General features: G+C 41.8%; 1 protein-coding gene across 1 annotated transcript in view; it reads left to right on the top strand.

Annotated features, from left to right (window-relative positions):
* The window catches only part of zbtb20 (zinc finger and BTB domain containing 20), a 64,040-nt gene that overhangs the window by 21,768 nt on the left and 17,583 nt on the right, over positions 1 to 24,689 (top strand). The window contains exons 4-6 of the mRNA XM_042091504.1: positions 13,461 to 13,633; positions 21,438 to 21,650; positions 23,650 to 24,256. Of these exons, the coding sequence (XP_041947438.1) occupies positions 21,477 to 21,650; positions 23,650 to 24,256 (781 nt within the window). The 5' untranslated portion in view covers positions 13,461 to 13,633; positions 21,438 to 21,476. The remainder of the gene's footprint in view (positions 1 to 13,460; positions 13,634 to 21,437; positions 21,651 to 23,649; positions 24,257 to 24,689) is intronic.

Below are 24,689 nucleotides of genomic sequence, written 5' to 3'. Positions count from 1 at the left end.
CGGAGCTGTTTTGTAGTTGAGTTGTCTAGGGCTGAAACGATTCATCGAGTTACTCGAATAACTCGATTACAAAAATTACTTGAGGCAAAAACCCTGCCTCGAAGCCTCGTTAAATTCCTATGACGCACACTATACGCGCAGGGATCTGATTGTTCCGGCATTGATTGCACGGACCGTTGTTCAGGAAGCACACCACTAGCGCGTGAATCGTGATACATTCTGAATTTAGCTGGCGCGATGGCGGAGTCAAGATGTCCATAAATGGTAGAGAATGTCTAAAGTTTTCAAGTTTTGGGATCATTACATAGTCAAAAAGGAAAAGAACAAGCATCTGAACCGAAAACATCCACTCCATGCTGTTTCACCAAGCGTCAATAAAGTAGGCTATCTATCAATCTATCTAGCCTATCTATCATCTATCTACGTAGCCTATAGCCTACATTGATGTTGGCTGATTTTAATCAGATACTGTATTTGTAGCGATGTCGTGATATAATGTTTAGCTTTGATGTTTTTAAGTAGTAAACTTATTCACGTTCAATTGCAAGACAGTATGCCTAAAAAAGAACCCCTTCTTATACACACATGCATGCACACTTATCTTCCCTCACGCACCGCACGCGTGCACACACATACACACACACACACACACACACACACACACACACACACAGGTTGCTAGGTTACCATAGCAAATAGGCTCACCCCAGGAATTATTTTTTAGTAGCCTAATGGTAGGCTATTTTTTAGTAGCCGAATAGTAAAATTATTTGTTAGTAGCCTAATGGTAAATGCTGCAGGTGTAGAAATCTACATAAAACAGATATTTACTTTGATGTCAGGTCTAGATTACAGCATGAAACTTGTTGTGCATATTAATACATCAAATTGCTTTCCCTCTTCTCCCTCCCAGCACTTCACAACATAGTATGAACAGCTTTGTTCATGCACAAGAGGCTGCAATTTTACAGGGAGCATTTTAAACATTATTTAATTGTTGGCACTGGCACTTATAAACACTAAATGGGTCAATTGCAATAAATGGGCTTAGTTTTGGAGCCAAATGTTAGAATAAATACCTCTGTGCCAATTGCTTGATCATTTTACAGCCATGTCATTTTCGTTATGCATTATTTGTTTTGGTTTAAAAATGCAAAAAAAAAAAAATCCAAATAATCGATTACTCGATCGATAAAGTGCTAGATTAATCGATTACAAAAAGAATCGATAGCTGCAGCCCTAGAGTTGTCTTATCTGGTGTTGTTTGTAGTTTAGCTGTTGTAGCTGGTAGTTGAGCTGTTGTAGCTGGTATGTAGATGAGCTGTTGTAGCTGATATGTAGTTGAGCTGTTTTAGCTTAAATTGTGAACACAAACCCATAGTGAGATCAGATTTCCAGTTATCGGATCGCCACCTCTGGCCCACTTTCGACCATCATGTTTTAAACTTGCCAGAATATTAAGATAATACCATTGATTGTTTTCAAAATATTTTTTGATAAAAATGGTCAAAACTGTGAGATGAGCACAACGCCATATCTGCCTTCAGACCAGCTTCTTGCTATGTGCATTTCTACTTTTATTTTATTTTATTTATTTCACACTACTTGGGCCAATGGTAACAAAAGTTCATCATGCCTATGATTCAAACATGCATGATCAAATAGTTAGGCCTACTTAAATTGTCTGGTATAAACCAAATCTCCACTATGTGTTTGCCGTTAACATTTATTGATGCAACGTTAGAACATATTGGCTTAACAAGTTACCAGTCCACAACCCACAGAAAATTGCAACAGAAAGTTACACATTGGCTAGGAATGTATAAAATGTATGTCAACTTACTATGTTTGCCTTCTGAAAAAAAGATGTGATGCATTTTTGTTTTTTTGCTGGATTCATTGTGATTCTCCTTACCCCAAGCTTCAAAGAACTCCTCACGTCTGTGACAGGCAGACGTAACACCGCTAAATTCTCAGCTTTAGGAACCCACAATGAACGCGTAACACCAGTAGGCCTGTCACTCTGGGGTGTGGTAGCCTACTCTCTGGGATTTATGCACCAAGAAAACTGAAGTAGCCAATATATTTGTGTCTTGAAATTATGTTTAAAAAATTTCTTAGAACAAAAACGTTGGGTAAGACTTGTATTTTATAAGTTAGTGAAAGCCGGATTTATAGCCGGACAAATAAAGGTAATAATTGCCTACCAGTAGGGCTATTAGTCCACCAGCACTAGAAGACATTGTTTCGATTTAACACAATGAAATAAGACCTATTCTTAATATTTTATTATATTGTTGGTTGGATTAATTCTGTTGGCAAAGAAAAGTCATTTTTCTACACCATGGGTCTCCAACACTCGCTCTCAAGCTCATTCGCTTGCCGCCCCCTTCGAGCTTGCCAGAGGCTGAAACATAGGCTACTACATTTAAACACTATTGTTGCCGCGACTCAAGGCATTTCAGCCTACGAATTTAATAGAAAGTAAATCATGCAAAATGACTACTTTTGCATATAAAAAACTACTTGGCTAAGCAAAAAGGTTTCCATTACAGCACAGGCACAGCCCCTGTTCAATGAACGGCTGCCTTGTCTCGCAATAAACAGCGGTGGAAATACCGACACTTTTTCAACTGCATGAAAGGTAAAAGTGAACCATCAAATACCCCCCAGATTTCAATGCTCATCAGTCCCAACATTTAGCAAAATATTCAAACAGTCCAAAAGTAAATTAAATCCCAAACCAAACCAAAAATGTTATGCTTTTGATAGCCTACCGGTATGCCACTCCAAACGAAACGCATGTCTTAACGCAGGTTAGAAATAATTTAAAAAAGCCTGCCTCGAATACCAGCCTGCCCCAAATAAAGGTGCAGTGCTTTGCGCAGCCTAAGTAATAAGGGTGTCACGATTTTGATTTTATATCGAAATCGATCGAAATTACATCTCAATCTCGAACTTCGAACTTAAAAGTAGAATCGACGATGCAGCCACACCACCAATGTCACATCCAGCATGTATGCCAAGACGCACAAATGCACACGCACGTACTACACTGCAGCGTCAACACTCCTCTAATTTTAGACTGCAGCCAGTTAAAATATACACATCAACCTATGGAAATCAAAGCCCCTCTTGCTACTTTGAAATGACCGGTGTGGAAGTATTTGTTCATTCACGTCAATTAAAACTAACTTAGCCTACTCAACTTAGCAAGTGAAAAGATGATCTAGTTACAGTCCAAAGTTACTTTAAGGCTTAAAATGCACATTGATAAGTACATATTCCATGAACACTAACCTTGGGTCTCTTCGGAGTGTGATGAAACGATCAAATTATCATTCTGTGTTGTTTCATTTCACTATGTTTACGTCTCTGTTTTAGCCTAATGTTGGTTCTGATTACATTACAAACTCGCGGTTGGAGCGATTTCAAAATAAAAAGCGGTTTCAAAATAAAAGCCCCCCGAAACAGAGAAGGAAAAGGCCAAAAAGAGTAAATAACATAAGTAATGCATTAATAGTAATATTAAAAAAAAGATCGAATTGTGACTTTAAAATCGAAAATTGCATCGAATCGAGGATTTGGAGAATCGTGACACTCCTAAGTAAATAAAAGACCCCAGCCATAATTTGAGGATTTACGCTAAGCAAGTAACCTGGATTATTTTATGATGGTTGTTAGTAGACAAACTGGCTTCAGAAATCTAACAGAGTGAATACAAGATTGTGCAGTCTTAGATGGCTGTTGTTAGTGATGTGATGCTGTTAATGGGGAGTTTTACATAGCTAGCGTAAACCTATAGGTTATTATTTATTTAGCGTTCCTATAAGGCTTTTTTTCCTTATCAAAAGTGAGGGGGACGACGGCCGTCTCTTCAGCACTGCGGGGGACATATCCTCCACGTCCCCCGTGCTGTGGTTCTGTTCCAGTGTGATTTTGGAGCTGTGAGAGTTGTGTTCTGTCACTGTGATGGGTGCCATCAGAACCACACACACACACACACACAGTACTGGCCAAAGATGGAGTGGCACCAGCCATGGAAGCTGTGCCAGTGATGCTAAACATATGCATTGAACATGGGCGTAGATTTAGGGTGGGACGCTAAGGACTAGTCCTAATCAAAATTTTAAGATGACAAAATTGTCCCCACCAATATTTTAGCGAACTTATTTGTACTGCTGATCATTCCGACAGCCAGCACGACAATACAAGAAACGTCAGGGTTATCTGACACGCAGGCTACACGCATGGAGAATGCCAATGCACAGGCTACTTTGCAGTGAAGCGAGCAGGTGTGTCAATGACAACGGTAAGTTACCAGGGCTGTCTGCCAATACATACCCCATAAAAGGCCAAAGTAAAACATTTTGATATTCCCTTTGCCCTTCAGCATGTACATGTTTGCCCCTTTTTGTGGTTTGTAGATCAGCTATGCCACCCAAGAAGAAAGGGGACATACAAAGCTTTTTCATTATGCAGAGTCTAAGTAGGCAAACTAGCCATACAAACTGGCGACTAGTAATCAGGCTTTCAAATTCGGATTTTAGCCTACTCTGTAAAATAACATTAGCTGTTAGGATTACCCAGGATATTGTCACAGCTAAACCTAGCTTCTGCAATCTTTCAACCAAAGTTAGGAGTCATGCTGAATATAGGTGTGCCGTACGGAGAGTCGCATAGGCTATAGCACAGAAAAGAAGCCACTAGGCTTCCAATCTTGCAGTGTATTTGTGAATGTACAGTAGCCTGCACAATGCAAAGAAATAAAAGATAAACTAAGTGCATTTCCATAGAAATAAAAAAAAACATTGCGAGACACCAGATATTTCTTCTATGATCTCATCCCATAAAGCTTTTCTTTGACTTGTTAGTTTTTTGAACATTTATTTTATCTAATGACATAGCAAACATGATTAATTGAATCCACATATCCTTGCACTTGTGAAAACTATTTTTCACTAGCCTAAAACAATGAGGTCGCAAAAACAATGACTTCAGACTTGACTTGCGACTCCACTCAAAAGACTTCAGATTCGGACACTTCGAGACTCCTGAACAAGCTGTATTTCATGCAATTATTGCTTTTTTTAATCTAAATGTATTCATGTATTTCTATTTTATTGCAACATACAGTATACTTTGGAAAACGTATAACGAACGGCATGGCCCCTTTGCCATAATGTGCAACGTAACACATGTGCGCACACTCACAGATAAAAAATGCATTGACCATGGCGACAAGAAGTCCTCCCGGAGTGCCTTTTATCATTACTTTCGGTTACAATAACTTCGTGCACAGAGGAAATAAGCGAACGGCTACATGCAAGGTGTGTGGCAACAACGTCTGATTTCATCAGGCATCTCCAAACGCACCCATATAGGTCAGTCACTTAGGCCTAGCATATATCGTCACAGGTGACAAGCTAACCATCGCAAAGTGTTGTGCTAATGCTGGGAACAGGCAGGGATGGGCAAAAATACATCAGAATGTATTTCGAAATAAAATACCTAATAGGCCTACCCTCATTTTAAATGTATCGAAATAAAATACTGAATTTTTGTATTTAGAAAATACTCAAAATACTTTTTTCAAGGAAGTATGAAAGCACTGGAAAAAAGCTTTTTTTTTTATCCCAAACATTGAGCCTATAAACTATACAGTAAAAAACAATACAATTTGGCCCCCGTCATGCCATTTTGGATATACCGTATGCAAGTTCATGTAGTGTGATCAGAATTAAGAATAATTCAAGAATTTCCATTTCCATTTAGTAATTCCATAATTTTACATCTAACTGATGCTTATCCAAAACGACTGACAGAGCTTTCAATTCGGCAGCCGTGGCCTACTGGTTAGCGCTTCGGACTTGTGACCGGCGGGTTGCCGGTTCAAACCCCGATCAGTAGGCACGGCTGAAGTGCCCTTGAGCAAGGCACCTAACCCCTCACTGCTCCCTGAGCGCCACTGTTGTTGCAGGCAGCTCACTGCGCCGTGATTAGTGGGTACCCCACTGTGTGTTCACTGTGTGCTGAGTGTGTTTCACTAATTCACAGATTGGGATAAATGCAGAGACCAAATTTCCCTCACGGGATCAAAAGAGTATTTATACTTATACTTATACTTCAGACCAGAGCTGATGCTTCAGCAAAGGCCGTCACTGAAAAGCTGTGAATGTCGTTGAACACAGCTGTTCTCACATTAGCTGATTGCGATAAACATTAACCATTGTTGCCTAATTACCAATTATTCATTACACCTGTGTGTAGTATCTACTTTTTTTAGTGTTTTTCACATATAGTATTTTGCAGTATTTTTAAAATACAAAAATACACACCAATAAAGTATTTTGATACAAAATACAGAGCCATTTCCTTCAACCCAATAAAATAAAAATGACAAAATACTATTTTGTATTTGAAATACATGTTACATGTTTCAGAAATCTTGACATGTCTAAGTTTTGGGCTGCAATATACAGGTAGTGGGCTCTCTGTTCATTTTAATGAGTAGGCCTAAGCCTAAAGTTACAGCATTTCTATCACAATTGACCAGACTTTCACCTTTGGTCTGCTTTTAACAAAATTCTGGCTATGATTGTTCCTTGTATTGCATCATGAGCCATCACTGTGCCTATTGCATTCTACTGTTGTTAGCCTTAAGCCTAGCTCAGTCATTATGTTATACCACATCGCCCTCCATTAGAAGTGCAATGAGCTGCATTGAGCATAATAAACTGCATTTAGAATTCCAAATTCATATTTCTAGTGAAAACTTTGGTGAAACTAACTCAAAAGTAATACAATAGTAGTGTAATGCCTTACAATTCAGATACATATTATAATGTAACAAATTACTATGACAGTAATGAGTAATACATAATACGATTTTGAAGTAACTTGCCCAACACTGATGACAACCATCACTTTCTATGTATGTCTGTGTTTGTGTGTGTGTGTGTGTGTGTGTGTGTGTGTGTGTGTGTGTGTGTGTGTGTGTGTGTGTGTGTGTGTGTGTGTGGAGGGTCAATCAAATTCTATGATTGCCACTGATGTGAATGATCTCACAAATCACACAAACCAAATCAAGTTTTAAAAAATCGCAAAAGTTTCGAAATTGAAATTCTTCACTTAGTATTGGTATTGAAACACTAATGTTGGTATTGTGACAACAGGAGTTGGGGATGTGTCCCCACCAAAGCTGAGACCAAACCTACGCCCTTGGCATTGAAACATGAACCTACACATTCACACGCAAAGTTGTGCCTGCACGCGCACAGGCACACCACACATTGACGTACACATACTTACTCACACTCACACACACACACACACACACACACAAACACACACAACTGTGTCCAGGACACTGGATGTGAGTTCACAGGTAGAACTGATGAATGTGTGTAGCTGATGAAGACTCAGACCCTCAGAAGGACAAAGGCTGGATCTGCATATGGATGTCACATGCATACTGCATCTCTGTAGTATGAGTGCATAGTGTCCATGCGCACATCCCCATCCAGACGCATGCATACATATCCATACAGATGCAGAGGTCCAAGCTAATGAAATATACATGACATATACACTCTCATGTAATGGGCTTTGTGTGTGCATGTGTGCCAGCGAGTTCTCATGTTGCATATCATTCTAATTCTCTGGGCATATGTGTGTGTGTGTGTGTGTGTATGTGTGTGTGTGTGTGTGTGTGTGTGTGTGTATGGGAATATAATTAGATTTTCATGTATGCAGGTTTGTGTGTTCTTTGTGTGATTTTTATGCATAGATGCAGTCTGAGTGTGTGTCTGAGAGAGAGAGAGAGAGGGAGGGAGACAGAAAGAGAATAGGTTCATCATGCATATATGCATATGTGTGTGTGTGTGTGTGTGTGTGTGTGTGTGTGTGTGTGTGTGTGTGTGTGTGTGTGTGCTAAGGGGTGGAGCTGTACAGAATCCTTTGTGTGTGTGTGTATGGATGGTGTTTGTGTGTGTGTGTGTGTGTGTGTGTGTGTGTGTGTGTGTGTATTTTTGCATTAGTTGCTTAGCGTGTGCTTTGGTTCTTCATGCATATATGCATATGGGTGTGTGTTTGAGACAGAGCTGTGCTTCTGAATTGATTCATATGTGAGGGTGTGTGTGTGTATGAGTGTGTGCCCGGGTGCGCGTATTAGTGCATGTACGCGTCTGTGTCTCCTTCCTTTCTTTTATTGTGGTAACAGGACGGGTGTAGGTGTGCACGCGAGAGGGTGTGTGTGTGTGTGTGTGCGTGCACACGGTAGGGGGTGTGTGTGCGCATGCGTGAGGGTACTTGCTTGTGCGCGTGTGTGTATGTGTGTGTGTAGCCATTGTGTCTGACCTCTTGTGAGCGAGGGAGAGAGGGAAAGAGAAGGAGAGAGGAGGGACGCGGATGAAAGGGGGGAGCACCAGATCAAAGCCTAATCCCAGTCTCCCATCACAGACACACGCGGCAGGCAGGTCTCACGGCGGAGAGCAGACAACATGGCCGACGCTGCTCCGATGCGGACGAAAGGATTTTAAAAAGAAAAAGAAAAAAATCTAATAAATCAAATTAATTTTTAAGGATTGCCATAGTTTGTTGTCTATGCACATATTTCATATGACATATTTCATTGAACATGTTAGTTTCCCCCATGAACATGCTTTACAGCAAGTAGATAATAGATATTAAATGACTCCAGCCTCTGTAATATTTTGCCAGTTAAGTCATTTGGAACATGCTTGGCACACACAGGCTCCTGAGTCTGTGTTCCTCTGCACAGCACACCTGCTCCTTTAGCGTTCCTAGTCTCATACAACATTCAGAGACTCCTTTAGCATTCCGAAACTCCTGTAACATTCAGAGGCTCCTATAGCGTTTAGAGACTCCTATAGCAGTCAGTGTCTGAGACTTTATAGCGTCAAATCTGAAGTCGGTTATGACTTTATGCATTCCAACAGTCCTGAAAGCCTGAGCTTTGTGCCGTTTTCATTTATGTGTTCATTTATGTTCCCATGGTGCTGTGTCACATTAATACAGAGGAATGAAATAAAACCTCAACTTTCGAGCAACATCCCCCCTTCATTGTCCTCAAGAGGTTCCACAGGGCTCTCTACTCGGTCCAATTCTATTGTATGTCACACTACATATTAATCACCAGGGTTGGCCAATAATTATGTAATGATTGTGCAATCATGTTACAAAAACAAGTGGCTATAATCAACCCAGATTACACATTGGGAAAAAAATTATAATCCTATGAATTTAAGTGACATGTTTGTATATGAAAGAGTTTGATTGAATTACCCAAAATTCACAGTTAATTCCCATAATTTCCTTTAATTCCATGAAAGTTTCCAATTTGGAATATTTCCAAAATTCCCCAGCTTAACCAGTGTTTCCCACAGAATTGGATTCAATTTGTGGCGGTAGCTGACTTGGACGGGGGGGGGGGGGGGTATTAAGATCGTCTTGGTAGTGTATACGTCTAATTGAGTGCCTGTCACTTTAAGACGTTCGTGATTAACGCAGTTAAAAGGCTGCTGATGTGTGGATGCAATTCATAACGTTTTCTAAATAGTTAAAATAAAGGTTTGTACTTCTCCTTGGGACAAGCACTTTTGAATTTTGGAAAACACTTTTCCATTTACATTGGGATTTTGCAAACATTCAGTGTCAGAGTCAATAAAATGAGCCCTTCAACGAAATTGACAAGCAGCTGTAAGTAGGCTAAGCATGCTAAATTCGACATCCAAAAAGTATTCTAACGTTAACTTTGAGATACTGCTTGATTGCATGACTTAACTTAGTTTAGTCTCTTTAATGTAGCCTACTATGTTGAGATAAGACCTTAGCAGAGTTAACTTCAATGCAGCAGTTTTGAACAAATTTGCGCAGCATGGTCACGATGCTAAGCGGATTTAATAGCAATTTAGCCGGACGTCTTCTATGCAATGCTTCTATGTGGCAACAACAATCATGAATACTTTGTTAAATGCAGAGGAGGGGCAGCGGGCTACGACAGAGAGTGGGGCGGGGTAAGGAAAGGCTGTGTGCGTAAAAAGCGCAACTCAATGGCAATGCAAGGATTTGATCTTATATTTAATTTAAATTAAATTAAACATAGAATATTAATCTGTGGCGGCCGATTTTGATTTCATGGCACCCCGCCACAGATTAGTCAATGTATGGGAAACACTGTTAACTTCCCATGGAAAGTGTCCGGAAATTTTCCGCCCCCTAGTCTCAAACGTTCCACATATGACTTGTGATCAGTCCAGCCATGTTGCATATCATCACACTGTTGGAGAGTTTCTAGTCTTCTACACAGAACTGTTTGAGTTTCTGGGAGTCCTCTACACAGAACTGTTTGAGTCTCTGGGAGTCCTTTACACATAACTGCTTCAGTCTCTGTGAGTCTACGCTGAACTGTTTCAGTCTCTGGGACTCTTATATGCTGGACTGTTTCCCTCACAAGGCTGTTTAATTCAGTTTGTCGCATGTCACTGAAAGCTGCCAGACATTAATGAGTGTTGTTACAATTTTAAACTGTCCTAAAATTGTGAGAATTGCACTTACTGTTTACCATGTTTTTAGGGAACTTCTTAGGGAAGAAACGCAACACATCATCAAACCATATCACCAAGTGGTATTGTATAATTATATATCTCTTTTGATAATATACCGACATTTTTTGATAAACCGATAAACCAAACCATATCACCAAGTGGTATTGTATAATTATATATCTCTTTTGATAATATACCGAAATTTTTTGATAAACCGATAAACCAAACCATATCACCAAGTGGTATTGTATAATTATATATCTCTTTTGATAATATACCGACATTTTTTGATAAACCGATAAACCAAACCATATCACCAAGTGGTATTGTATAATTATATATCTCTTTTGATAATATACCGACATTTTTTGATAAACCGATAAACCGCCTAGACCTAAAGGCGCTACACATAACTACCATTGGGGTGTCAACTTAGCTCAGCCTGGGCTTGACACGGCGCTCCCTCGGAAATATGACAGCATGCAATCTCAGAAATGTTTTCACAAGAGTTTGGGTAATTTGGTTAAGGCAAAATCTGTGGTGATCGCCCTTATAATTCGCCAGTTGGAATATTTTGACGGTGGTCGGTGGTGCCCCTTTACACACACAGACACACACACACGCTACATAAGTTTAAGAGTTGGACATTCTTTTGTGTTTCTTTTGTGTCTGAAAGATTCAAATAAATACATAGGAGAGAAACTGTGTGTGTGTATGTGTGTGTCACACAGGAATTGTGGTTACTTTATAAACTATAACTTTATAAACACTGAACGTGAAGAGAGACAGAGAGAGTGAGGTTAAAGAAACAGGACACTAATAGAGAATGAACGAACAGTGTGTGTTTATGTGTGTGTGTGTGTGAGAGAGAGTGGTGAGGTCGTTTCAGGGCACAGCGATCCGGCCTGTTTGTTTATCAAACTTGTGGTGATGAGGCAGAGAGAATTTAATGGTGTGTGTGTGTGTGTGTGTGTGTGTGTGTGTGTGTGTGTGTGAACATTTTGTTAATTCAATATATATAATATATATATTGAATATTGAACATATTGTCTGTGTGTGTGTGTGTGTGTACACGAATGTCTTTACCACCTGGCGTGTGTTGTGGAGTCAGAAGCATTTGGGAAGTTACTGGCCAATACTTAAGATAATAACCTCTCTCTCTCTATCTCTCTCTTTCTCTGTCTCTCTCTCTGTGTCAGTGCCAGTGTTTACAGTGACATACAATAACACATAACAAGATTTAAAAAAAGGTGTGGACCGGGCATGTCTCGGGCATGTCTCTCTCTCTTTTCCTCTCTCTCTGTGTGTGAGTCTGCTGTGCATGTGTGTGTAATAACATCTTAGTGTGTGTATCTGTGTCTGTGTGTGTCTGTGCTGTGCACGTGTGTGTAATTAACTCTCTCTCTCTCTCTCTCTCTCTCTCTCTCTCTCTCTCTCTCTCTCAGTGTGTGTGTGTTTTTGTGTACAAACCCTTGATGGCTATTATGAAGTTGAACTTGTGGTGTAATTCTTCATGTTTGTGTGTGTGTGTGTGTAGTATTTTGTGTAGGAGAAAATACAATGAAAACTGTGTGTGTGTGTGTGTTTTTTGTTTTTGTGTTTCTGTTTGGAAGGTATAATTGTGTGTGTGTATGAGGGAGAGCTTGTATGTATGTGTGTGTGTGGAGGGGGGGGGGGGGGAGAGATAGTGTGTGTACAGTATGTGTATGTTTGTGGGTATGGGAAAGAGAGAGAGAGAGAGAGAGAGAGAAAGAGAAAGAGAGATAGTGTGTGTACAGTATGTGTATGTATGTGGGTATGGGAGAGAGAGAGAGAGAGAGAGAGAGTTTATATGTGTGTGTGTTGTGGCTGTTTATGGTAATGTAAGGTCCTGTGTGTGGTTGTTTTTGTGTTTCCGTTCGAAAGGTATAATTTTATGGCCAACTGTCCATTCTACATTCTGATTGAGTGTGTGTGTGTGTGTGTTCATGTGTGAGTACGTCCACAGGTATAATTTGATATAATTCCATGGTGAAATGTCCATCTGAGAAGTGGACATAGTGTCTGTGTGTGTGTGTGTGTGTGTAGAGCTGTTTACGCTCATGTAAGGTCCTCAGTGTGTGTGTGTGTGTATGTGTGTGTGTGTGTATGTGTGTGTGTGTAAAGCTGTTTAATGTAATGTCCTTCTGTGGCCTGTTGGCCTGTTTGTGTATGTTTATGTCCATGGAACTATATGTACATGTATGTCAAACTAAATCTTAACCTATACCCTCCCCAACCCCTGTGTGTGTGTGTGTGTGTATGTATGTGTGTGTGTGTGTGTGAGAGAGAGAGAGAGAGAGAGCGAGAGAGAGTGTGTGTGTGTGTGTGTGTGTGTGTGTGTGTGTGTGAGTGAGAGTGTGTATCTTAACCTGCCTTCTCAATAGACTTTGGCCTCTGCTCATTTCCAGTTAGAACATATTTGCATACATTTGTGTACATTACACTAATGACACTAATTAGGAATGTCATTGGACCAGACACACACACACACACACACACACACACACACACACACACACACACACACACTCATATACACAGTCAGATACAGCTGTACAGATATGTATACTGTACACACACACACAGACACACACACACACACACACACACACACACACACACACACACACACACACACACACACACACACCGACATGTACACAGGCAGATTCCCATGGGGAAATTATTTATCTGATCAAGTTCTGAACCTGAGTTCTGATTCCGGGTTCTGAGCCTTAGTTCTGATCGAGTGCTGTCACGGAACCTGTAGAGATGAATGTATTGGATACACTACTATACACACACACACACACACACACATGCACACAGGTATGGACACTCTAACACTCCTTCTTTCTTCCTATTGTTTAGACCTTGAAAAGAACAACAGATCACCTGAGAGCGAGAAAGAGAGAGAGAGGAAGAGATGCTCTGATCAAAGACAAACACCGACTGGACACACACACATGCACACACACACACACACGTACATATACACCCTCACAGACACACACTCTCAACCTAACACCGTCAAACTGTAACAGGTAAGCCAAATGTTTGCTAATTCAAACACACACACACTCTTGGGGGCAGCCGTGGTCTACTGGTTAGGGCTTCGGGCTTGTAACAGAAGGGTTGCCGGTTCGATCCCCGATCAGTAGTCTATGGCTGAAGTGCCCTTGAGCAAGGCACCTAACCCCTCATTGCTCCCCGAGCGCCGCTGTAGCAGGCAGCTCACTGCATCGGGATTAGTGTGTGCTTCACCTCACTGTGTGTACACTGTGTGATGAGTGTGTTTCACTAATTCACGGATTGGGATAAATGCAGACCAAATTTCCCTCACGGGATCAAAAGAGTATATATACTTTCTCTCTCTCTCACACACACACAATTAAACACACATATTTACTCACGCATATTTTTCAGATTTCATCATTACAGATGTACATACTAAGTATAGTACCATTGTCTCTGAAAACACATACACACACACACACACACATAGAGGGAGGGAGAGAGAGAGAAACAGAGAATGAAAGATGTGCAAGATGTGCAAAATGTGTGCGTGTAAGTGTGTGTGTGCGTGCGTGCACATATGTCACTCTCTCTCCCTCTCAATTTCAATTAAATTCAGCTCATGTACATACACACATTAATAAAGGACAAATATGTGTACAGAATTTAAGATAGAACAGAAATACAAGATAATAATCAGATAATAATCACAAACATTTGTGGTATGTGTGGCCACACTGGCTGTCCAAGATGCTACAAATTTGGCAGCCAGGGGTGCGTTTCCCAAAACCATAGTTGCTAACCTGTTAGTAACTTTGTTGGTTGCAATGCAATTTCCCATTGCCAACCAAGTTGCTAACTTAGTTAGCTAACTCTGGGCAGCCAGGACTGCCTGTGTGAGCAGCACAGCCTCTCCTCTCTGGGCAGCCAGGTCTGCCTGTGTCGGCCTTTTTCTTTCTTTTTTTTTTTTTGAATGGCGAGGTTGTGCTCACAGAGTCTGTACATTGTTAAGGTTTTACTGAGTTTTGGGTCTTTTACTGTACTCAGGTATGAAGCTGTTTACAGAGTTTCAGGACAAGTTGGGTCAATGGGCTCCTTCCCATATCCAGCTCCTGGCTTTTGGGTGCCAAGCAGTGGAGCGAATAGGGGTCGCAAATCTTTATGTGTTGCCAGAATTTGAGTGCTCTTTTTTGAATATTGATAATTACAGGGTACTGGCCTAGTTCTGCCTTGCATGCATCGTTGGGTGTTTTCCTCTGTACCCAGAGGATACTTCTGCATGCAGGGCTTCATACACACACACCTCACAACCATTAAGTGTTCAACCATTCAATGTAATCGGTAATTCTAATTGAACTGATCTTTTGATGGCATAATGCTCGTTTGTCTTTTTCTTGAGCTCCGTTGTGTTTTCTTAATAGAAATGTATCAAAGTTACATTTGAATAATACTTGACAGGTGGATTAGGATCATCATGGCAAATGTAAAGAAGAAGAGAAGTCTTGAAATGACTGCAGAGTCTAAGACGCTATTTCTTAGTTGCAGAATAAAGTCGGTTGACTTGGCTCTCTGCAGAGGTGTGTTCTGGGTATTGGGTTCTCTGGCTACCGACCTTTTGATAATTTTCTGAGCTGCATTTGCCCCAAATATCACTGGGTTTGATTTTGTATATTTTTCCATGCTTTGTTTGTATCAATGTTGGGAATCTCTGTTCTGATAGACTGTTAGTTGACTGTGATCCAATAGTAATGTCAATGGCTTGATTGTGAAGGCTCTCAAAAAGTTAAAGTTTAAATCTGTTATATGTTTATATCTGCCATCTGTTATGGCATAATTCACAGTACCACTGCCTAGAGCTATAGGTATACCGACCAACGGAGTGCCACCGTGGCTTACTATTGACCGTGCACAGACCCAGGCTTCAGCAGAGCCACAGCAGTTCCTTTCCATGTGCATTTGTGGACTTGTTCTAGTTCTAGTCCTGTGGATGAACTGGGTGTTATCTCCTGTAATGAAATTATCACCTTGTGTGCTGACAAGCCCACGCCCAGTCTTACAATTGAGATCTCCACAGATCATACCTTGCCTTTGAGTCTGAAAGTGGACGATGTCTCTCTCGAGGTCAGAGAAGGTGTCCTCATTATCTTGGAGGACTATATTGGGGGATATATATAATATATAATACTATACTGGGGGAATATAAATGGCACAGAAGGATAGATTTTGAGTGATCAGTATTGCTGTTTTTTGTTATTGTTGGCCACAAATTATTTTCTCCCTCTATTCAATGTAAAAGCTATGATTTAAACTAAATGAGCACCCCCCACCCCCGAATTCCTACCTTGAGTTACGCCTTTTAGTTTGGTAGATGGGACGACTAGCTATTTGGGGAGCAGCCAGTGTGCTCATCTCTTCTACAGCATGTCTCCTGTGGAATGAAAACATCCTTCACTGATGAAATTAATTCAGGGACTCTACTCTTTAGACCAAAGACAGATAACCTTAGACCCTGGATGTTTCACAGAGAAACACAAAAAGATGTAATTTAGTCTCTGTACGTTGTTTTATTTAGATTGCATTTTAAAAAGAGAAAAGCACTGAGAGGTTAACATTTGTAATATACCATAATATAGAGAATAACAGTTATAACATATTGTAGTGTAGAGAATAACAGTTATAATATATTGTAGTGTAGAGAGTAACAGTTAAAATATATTGTAGTGTAAAGAGTAACAGTTATAATATAGTGTCATATTGTTTGGAATGAAGCATTTTGTTAATGAATGACAGAGTGAAACATTTGAACTTTAAATGTAAACTTCTACACTGCTCTGTAGATGCGCAGATATGAGGCTGAGCTGAGCAGGCTCCCCTTCTCTCTCTCTCTCTCTCACTCTCTCTCACTTTCTCTCTCACTCTCTCTCTCTCTCACTTCTCTTTCTCTCTCTCACTCTCTCTGTCTCCCTATTTCTCCCCCTCTCTCCTTTTTCTCTCTCCCTCTTTCTCTCTCTCCCTCTTTTTTTTCCCTCTATCTCCCGCTCTTTCTCTCTCCCTCTCTTTCTCTCCCTCTGCCACTCCTTCTCTCCCTCTTCTCTCTCCCTCTCTCTTCTCTCTCTCTCCACCCCCCCACCCTCTCTCTCTTAAGTCCATGTTTGTTTTTTCTCTGTCATTGATTATAAATTCAGTCATTATTGATGTTGGATGTCGGCTGCTTCAGAACTGTAAAACTGTTATGTTACTCAAGCATTGCAATCTTCCTCAGCTGAACTAAAACAGAAAGCAATAAGCTGTATGAAAGTCAGAATCCCAGAAGCAAACTGCTTGTGTTAGGTTCTGAGTTTACAGCGAGAGAACTGCGTCACCTAGGCCCTAAATTGACCTGAATTGACTCCTTGTAACGGGTTGACCTACATTTGTGTGGCTCCCTGATGCCACCCTGTGGCTAATGTAGGAATTGTGAAAGAATAACTTTTTGGCGTAAGACTTTCTGTTCAAATACCCCTGCTATATGACTTCAAATGTTACTATTGTACTATTTCTTGCTTCAGTACCAGTCATACTTGTTGTAAAAATGTTTTAGGATATTTAAACATGCATGCCCTTGGTAACTGTATCAAATGGGCTTGATTATTTAGTGAATGGACTTGCTGGTAGGGGGAACAGTACCAATACTGTATGTGTACTGCAATGCTAAATGCCAGACTGTCACTGTTGCCAAAACATCTAATGGAGCTGAACATATTGTTTATGTTCATTGGTGTGATGCTTAAAATTAAGTTGGTTATGATTGATCACTAGATGGGTTATGATTGATCACTAGATGGCCCAGAAAATGATCCCAACATTTTGTCATATTTGAGTCTAGTTTTTCCTCTACCGCACACATACCATCATCCTCTACCATTGACACAATCATCACAGATGCCATAACCACTGACTCACTCTATCACCTCTGACACCATCACCGTAGACACCATCACCATGGACGCCATCACCACTGACATCATCATCTTCTCTTGCCTGACACCATCACCACAGACGCCATCTCCACTGACTCCATCACTACTGACACCCTTATCCCCGACACTTGACACCATCACCACAAACACCATCACCACGGACGCCACCACCACTGAAACCATCATCCCCTTCGCCTGACACCATCACCACAGACACCATCACCATGGACGCCATCACCACTTACACCATCATCTCCTCTTGCCTGACACCATCGCCACAGACACCATCACCACTGACTCCATCACCACAGACACCATTGCAACAGACACCCTGTACCCCTAGCTGCATCACCACAAGCTCAGTACTGGCTGGCATGGCTGCGGCCTCCAGACTTTGGTCCTCATCACCCTGGAATGATGGAAATAGGTGTTTTTAGTTTTAGCCGAATGGCGGTTCACTAGCAAGCTCATTACCAAAGTGATTTAAAAGCCAAATGATGTTTCAGCAGCATATGCAAAGGATTTGCCAGTTGGTATGTAAAATCTTTGAAGCAGGCACCCCACAGATGTCTCCCTTACATACAGAGACACACACACATTCAAACCACTGAAATAACCATCTAACAAGTGGTGTTGAAACCAGCGATAAAGAGTAGACAATAACTGACATGCTTACTTGCATCTGTTGGTGATATTATTTTGGTGTTGTGCTACTGCCACTGGGGCCCAGGGCACCCAAACGCACCACAGAGCTACTCTGTGTGTTAGTGGGATAGTTAGTGGGAGTGACAGGCATGTGTGTCCTTCATATATATTATAATATTTTATTAACATTCATTTAAAGCTGCAGTTGGCAAGATTTTTTTGATCATATTCACTGAAACCGACACTATGCTCCGACAGAACAACAATAATCAGCCGGTTTTAGAAGGGGAAAAAAAGCACTTCTACTTCCACCTAGAGCCTGTTATTTGTTTTGCAAAAATCCACAGCTCCCGGTTCTTCTGGTCCAATCAGAGCAGGGCTGCGTGAGATCTGACTGTCAATCACAGTCTGGTGCAGTCTGGTGCACACCGACGAGCACAAACTCGATGAGAGGGTGTACGGTGGTAGTGGGGGAGGGGCATTCGAGTTGTAAACATTCAAAATGTTGGCTAAGTCCCCTCAATCTGTCAGACTTGCCAACTGCAGCTTTAAATATGAATTTGAAATTGAAATTAAGGTTGTAGACACTTCACCCCGAGGGGAAATACATGACTAAATGTATTACATGAATAAAGAAAATTATAGAGAAATAGAGAAAACCAAATGAGATACCAGGTGGTTGCTGATCAGAAACTCTTTAAAAAGTAATACAATGAAGGAATTGAAAGTCAAAGCCAGCTTTATAATCAATCAATCTGCTTTATGTGCAAGACATATAGAGGATTGAAATTGTGTTTCTCGCAGGCCCATGGTAGGATAAAACAACAACATTTTCCTTATTGTCAATTTTTAACGTCTCGGGCACACGCTAGTGCAGTGTTTCCCAGAGAATTGAATTCCATTTGTGGTGGTTGGTTTGCAGAATTGACAATGTATGGGAAACACTGTGGTGGTTACCGGGTTTGTTGCAAACTGACGTGAAGGGTTGTGTTCCTGGTGGGAACAACTACCAGACATTGTGGTGTTGTGGAAGTATAAGGTTGTGATGCTGCACCTATGAAAGTGTAACGTTGTCATGTGACTGCATTTATATGAAGGTGCAATCATGCGGCATTTACAGTGCCTATAAAAAGTATTCTCCCCCCTTGGATATTTCCCCTTTTGTTGCTTTAATAAATGGAATCTTTGTTAATATAATTTGGCCTTTTTTTACAATAATTTACCCCCTCTTTAATGCCAAACTGAAATGCAAATTTCTACAAAGTAATGTTAATTCAAAATATATGATGCAGTATAAGCATTTGCATAAATATTCACCCCCCTTAAAGTAACTGACCTAAATCAACAGCAGTCCAGCCAATTGGTCTCACAATTAGTGAAATGGGGATCGCTTGAGTGTAGTGAATGTGTATAGTATAGTAATATAAAGACACCTGCGCCTGGAAGGTCTACTCACTGGTCAATCAGTTTTCCTGGCTACAATTCCACCATGAAGACAAAAGAACACTCCAAACAACTCACAAGCATAAGTGAGGGGATGGATACAAAAAAATGGTCAAGTCATCCCCTGGAGTTCAGTGAAATTCATCATTAAGGGATGTAAGGAATAAGGCTGCCACCACAAACTGAGTTCAAGAAGAAGAACTCAGAAGAGGCCACCAAGGCACCTATGACAACTCTGAAGAAGCTTCAGCAGCTGACATGGGAGTTCTTCATTAGTCAAAGCTCTATGGGTAAGTGGCAAAGCTCTCTCGACTAATGTTTGCCCAAAGACATGTGGGAGACTCCAAGGTCAAATGAAAGAAGGTTTGTTGGTCTGATTAGATCAAAATTGAGCTTTTTGGCCATCAGATTAGGTGCATTTTTTGGCGAACACCGAACACTGCACATCACCAAAAACGCACCGTCCCTAATTTGAAGCATGATGGTGGTAACATCATGCTGTGGGAATACTTCATGACAGCAGGCCCTGGAAGGCTTGTAAAGCTAAAAGTTAAATTAATTCAGCAAAATATATGGAAGTCCTGGAGGACAATCTGATTCAGTCTGCAAGAGAACTACGATGTGGGAGAAGATTTATTCTCCAGCAAGACAATGAGCTGAAGCCTACAGCAAAAACTACACTGAAATGGTTTAAAGACAACAAAGTGAATGTTCTGGAGTGTCCGAGTCAAAGCCCAAACCTCAATCCTATGGAAAATCTGTGGCTGGACCGGGCAGTTCACACCCGATCCCCTTCCAACCGCTTAAGCAGTTTTGCAAAGAAAAATGGAGTAAAATTGAAGTATCCAGATGCGCAATCCTAATTGTGACCTATCCACGCAGACTTCATGCTTTAATTACAACCAAAGGTGCATCTACTCAAAGGAGACTTCAATGGGGTGAATATTTATGCAATTGCTTATTTTGCATTATATATTTTCAATTAACATTACTTTGTAGAAATCTGCTTTCACTTTGACATTAAAGAGGGTTTTTTGTAAATGATTGTAAAGAAGGCCAAATTAAATTGATCAAGATTCCATTTATAAAAGCAGTAAAAGTGGAAAAATCCAAGGGGTGGTGTATACTTTTTATAGACACTGTATCTGAAAGTGACATGTTACGATGTTGCTATTTATATGAAAGTGCTATATTGTGATACTGCATTTATCTGAAAGTGTCATGTTGCGATGTTGCTGCATCGTTATGAATGCCTGCTGTGTGTTGCGATGTTGCCGCATATGGAGCATCGCGTTAGTTCAGGCAGGCCACAGAGTCATGCCCAGCAACTTGGCTAACTGCTCAGCTGACTACCCAGCTAATTTAATCAGCTGATCACTGACTCTTATATTGGTGAACATCATTCAGGGCGTCCTTTTTAATCTGCTGTAGCCTGCCTACTCTGCTGCTTTCTCTGCAAGCCTTTTGCAACCCACCTCCACCCCATCTCCTCCTCATACATCTGACTTATCAATGTCTAGTTGATGACATTGATGTCAGGTCTGTCCTGTACCCAATGGGGGGGTTTATCTTGCTGCTCTCTCTGCCTTAGGCTTTCCATGTTTGCACATGGAAGGGCAGGGGGCTCCCAGAACAGAACCATACCGCCAAATGAAACATTATGCATTACCAATAGCAATCAACCTTCTTGACAAAGTGGTCCTGACTGAACTATAGTAATGTCTGCTGTATGTTGCGATGTTGCTGCATCGTTATGAATGTCTGCTGTGTGTTGTGACCCCTTCAGATCCTCCCCCCGGTGTCCTGTCTCTGAGCGAGTCGAGTGATGAGCGGCGAGCGCGTGCACAGCGTCAACCTGCACAACTTCAGCTCGTCCGTGCTGGAAACCCTCAATGAGCAGCGCCAGAGGGGACACTTCTGTGACGTCACCGTCCGCATCCATGGCAGCATGCTCCGCGCACACCGCTGTGTGCTGGCCGCAGGCAGCCCCTTCTTCCAGGTGGGACACACACACACACACACACACACACACACACACACACACACACACATACATACACACAGAGAGACAGACACACACACACACACACACACACACACACACACACACACACACACACACACATGGCACATATTACGTGTATGTGGGAGACATTTTGAGACTCTCCCTAAATTGCTTGTGCTGAACATTACATTTTGTATAATAATGTATGGTTTACATACAATATGTTACATTGGGGAAGAACTGGCATTTTTCTTCAGTATTTTGGGTGTCTCACTAATGCAACATACATTTCTTTCTAAAGTAGCATGCTGTCTAATAAGTATGGATACAAGGGAATAAATAACCATCAGATAAAATCTGAAAACTGGGGGGAAATGGGATGTTTAGGCTACTGCCTGGGTGCAAAAGACAGCATGCTACTTTAGAAATTCACATTATAATGGCAGGTATTTGTCGACGAACGACAAATGAACACTAATAATTAGGCTATACTTGGGTTGTCTATTGTCTCTACTAGAATTATAGCATGAAGGTCATGAGTGTGTATCCATTAAAAGCCTAGGTATTGTCATATGTCTCTATGTAATGGTTTTGTCTAGAAACAATGTAATTGTGTATGATGAACCAGTATAAGATGGGGCCTCGCCCCAGAGAACTTTAGATTTGCTGCTGGAACTTTGTGGTTGGTAACATGTTCCTAGTCTTGACATCCATCCCAGATTGAAGTTAAAGATGGTACATTTTCTTATATTTACCACACTAGTATATGCGTATGCTTAAGGTTTATTTCTCAATATATACATATACAGTTGTACTCATAAGTATACATACCCCTATGTTAAATTCCCATAGTGGCAGGCAGATTTGTATTTTTAAAGTTATTTCATGGGTCCAGGATACTATGCATCATGATAAAGTTCTCTTGGCTTTTTGGAATTAAAATAGCCCCACATCAACACATAGCCTTCACCATTTCTCACGATTGGCATGGGTTACTTTCCATAAGATCATCTCTCAATGCAAATCAAACCAGCTCTTATGCTAACTGAAATAAAACCATGGCAATCTCTAGGTATCTGCATAGTATACTGGATCCATGAAATAACTGGTCTTTAAAAATAAAAATCTGCAAGGAAGAACATTTATTTATTTACGATACATTATTCATTCACAAGAAAAATGGTGCCCTTAAAGGCACACTATGCAAGAGTTTCACCTTTATGAAGCTAATTTAATGATAAACAAACTTGTAATAAGTGAATCATTCACCTAGCATAGCTATACAGCATAGACGTAGCGAGTCCTTACCGAGAAAACCAGCCAAGAGTGGCGCCCCGCCAAAACTCGCGAGAATCTGAAACATTACCTTGTCAGTAGATATATTGTAAACGTACTAATTACCAACCATTTCATTCTAAAACAATTTAGTTTTTTTTTTAGTATATTTTTTGGGCTTTTTGCCTTTTATTTGGACAGGACAGTGAAGAGTGACAGGAAGTAAGTGGGAGAGAGAGATGGGGTGGGAATCGGGAAATGAGGTCTGATTCGAACCTGGGTCCCCGTGGACACGCGGACCAGTACGTGGTACAGGCGCTGTAGCCTGCTGCGCCGCTGCACCACAGCGCCCCCCACAATTATGTTTTTTAATACTTCAAAATAACATTTGATAAATGAACCTTATGTTTTTGAGTAGCCATAGGTGTAGCTTTTACTGCCTGAAATATCCGATTTTGTTTACCACGCTCGGAGTTTAGTGCTGGGCTGGTGGGTGCCTATTCCCAACCTTTCTCACGGCACATCAACGGTTAGCCCGTTATATAAAATACCTAAACCTGCATAGTATACCTTTAAAGGTTGGATTTTTAGGGCATTAAGATCAATTTCCAAAAGATGATTTTTATTGATCTTTTTGGCTTTAGCATGTGTACAGGGTATGTACTGTTAACTTATGGTCACAATTGTATGAATATGAATATGTGTCCTTGCCTCTCAGGACAAGCTGCTTCTGGGCTACAGTGACATCGAGATCCCGGCGGTGGTGTCGGTCCAGTCTGTGCAGAAGCTCATCGACTTCATGTACAGCGGCGTCCTGCGCGTGGCCCAGTCCGAGGCGCTCCAGATCCTCACAGCTGCCAGCATCCTGCAGATCAAGCGCGTCATCGATGAGTGCACGCGCATTATGGCCGGCACGCCAGGTGGCTTCGGGACGACCTCGGGCTCCACCGGGCACGGCGGCGACTCGTGCCAGGAGACCACGCCGCGCGGCACGCCTGAGTCGGGCACGTCGGGCCCCAGCAGCGACGCGGAGAGCGGCTACATGATCGCGGCGCAGCAGCAGCACAGCCTGGAGCGCGTCTACACCTCGCTCTACTCCGGCCTGAGCGTCCAGAACGGCAAGGACAGCGGCGGCGGGCATCACCAGGGTTACCTGCACACGGGTGGCGGCGGTGTGGGAGTGGGCACCCAGGGCCAGGAGCCCGCCTGGATCGCACGCATCCACGAGAGGTCGCAGCAGGCTGTGGAGCGCTACCTCAGTACCACGCCGGAGAGCTCCGGCCACTGCCGCAAGCAGCCTCGCCCCGTCAGGCTGCACCCGGGGGGTAAGTGGCCGCGGGTGGGGCAGGCAAGGGGGTAGGGGCGGGGCAAGGGTAGGTGCCATACGAAGGCTCCCAGTGAGCACGGCAGGTCCCAGGCAGCTTCCTCCGGGAGCCCAGCTGTATGCTGTTTACGCCCAGATGTGTCACAGAAGCTAAAGCTGAGGCAAGTGAGACTCACCTTTCATGTTAACCCATGCTGACATCTGTCTTTCATTTGCTCTCTCTCTCTCTCTGTCTCTCTCTCCCTCTCTCTCTCTCTCTCTCTCTCTCTCTCTCTCTCTGTCTCTCTCTCCCTCTTCTCTTCTTTATCTCCCCCTCTCTCCTCTCTCTCCCTCTCCCCCCTCTCTCTCTCCCTCTATTCCTCTCTCCCTTTCTATTCCTCTCTCTCTCTCCATCTATACCCCCCCTTCTCTCTCCCTCTCTATTCCTCTCTCTC

Source organism: Alosa sapidissima, chromosome 5 (assembly GCF_018492685.1).
Source record: "Alosa sapidissima isolate fAloSap1 chromosome 5, fAloSap1.pri, whole genome shotgun sequence".
NCBI classification, from domain to species: domain Eukaryota; kingdom Metazoa; phylum Chordata; class Actinopteri; order Clupeiformes; family Clupeidae; genus Alosa; species Alosa sapidissima.
This window is presented reverse-complemented; position numbering and strand designations above follow the sequence as displayed.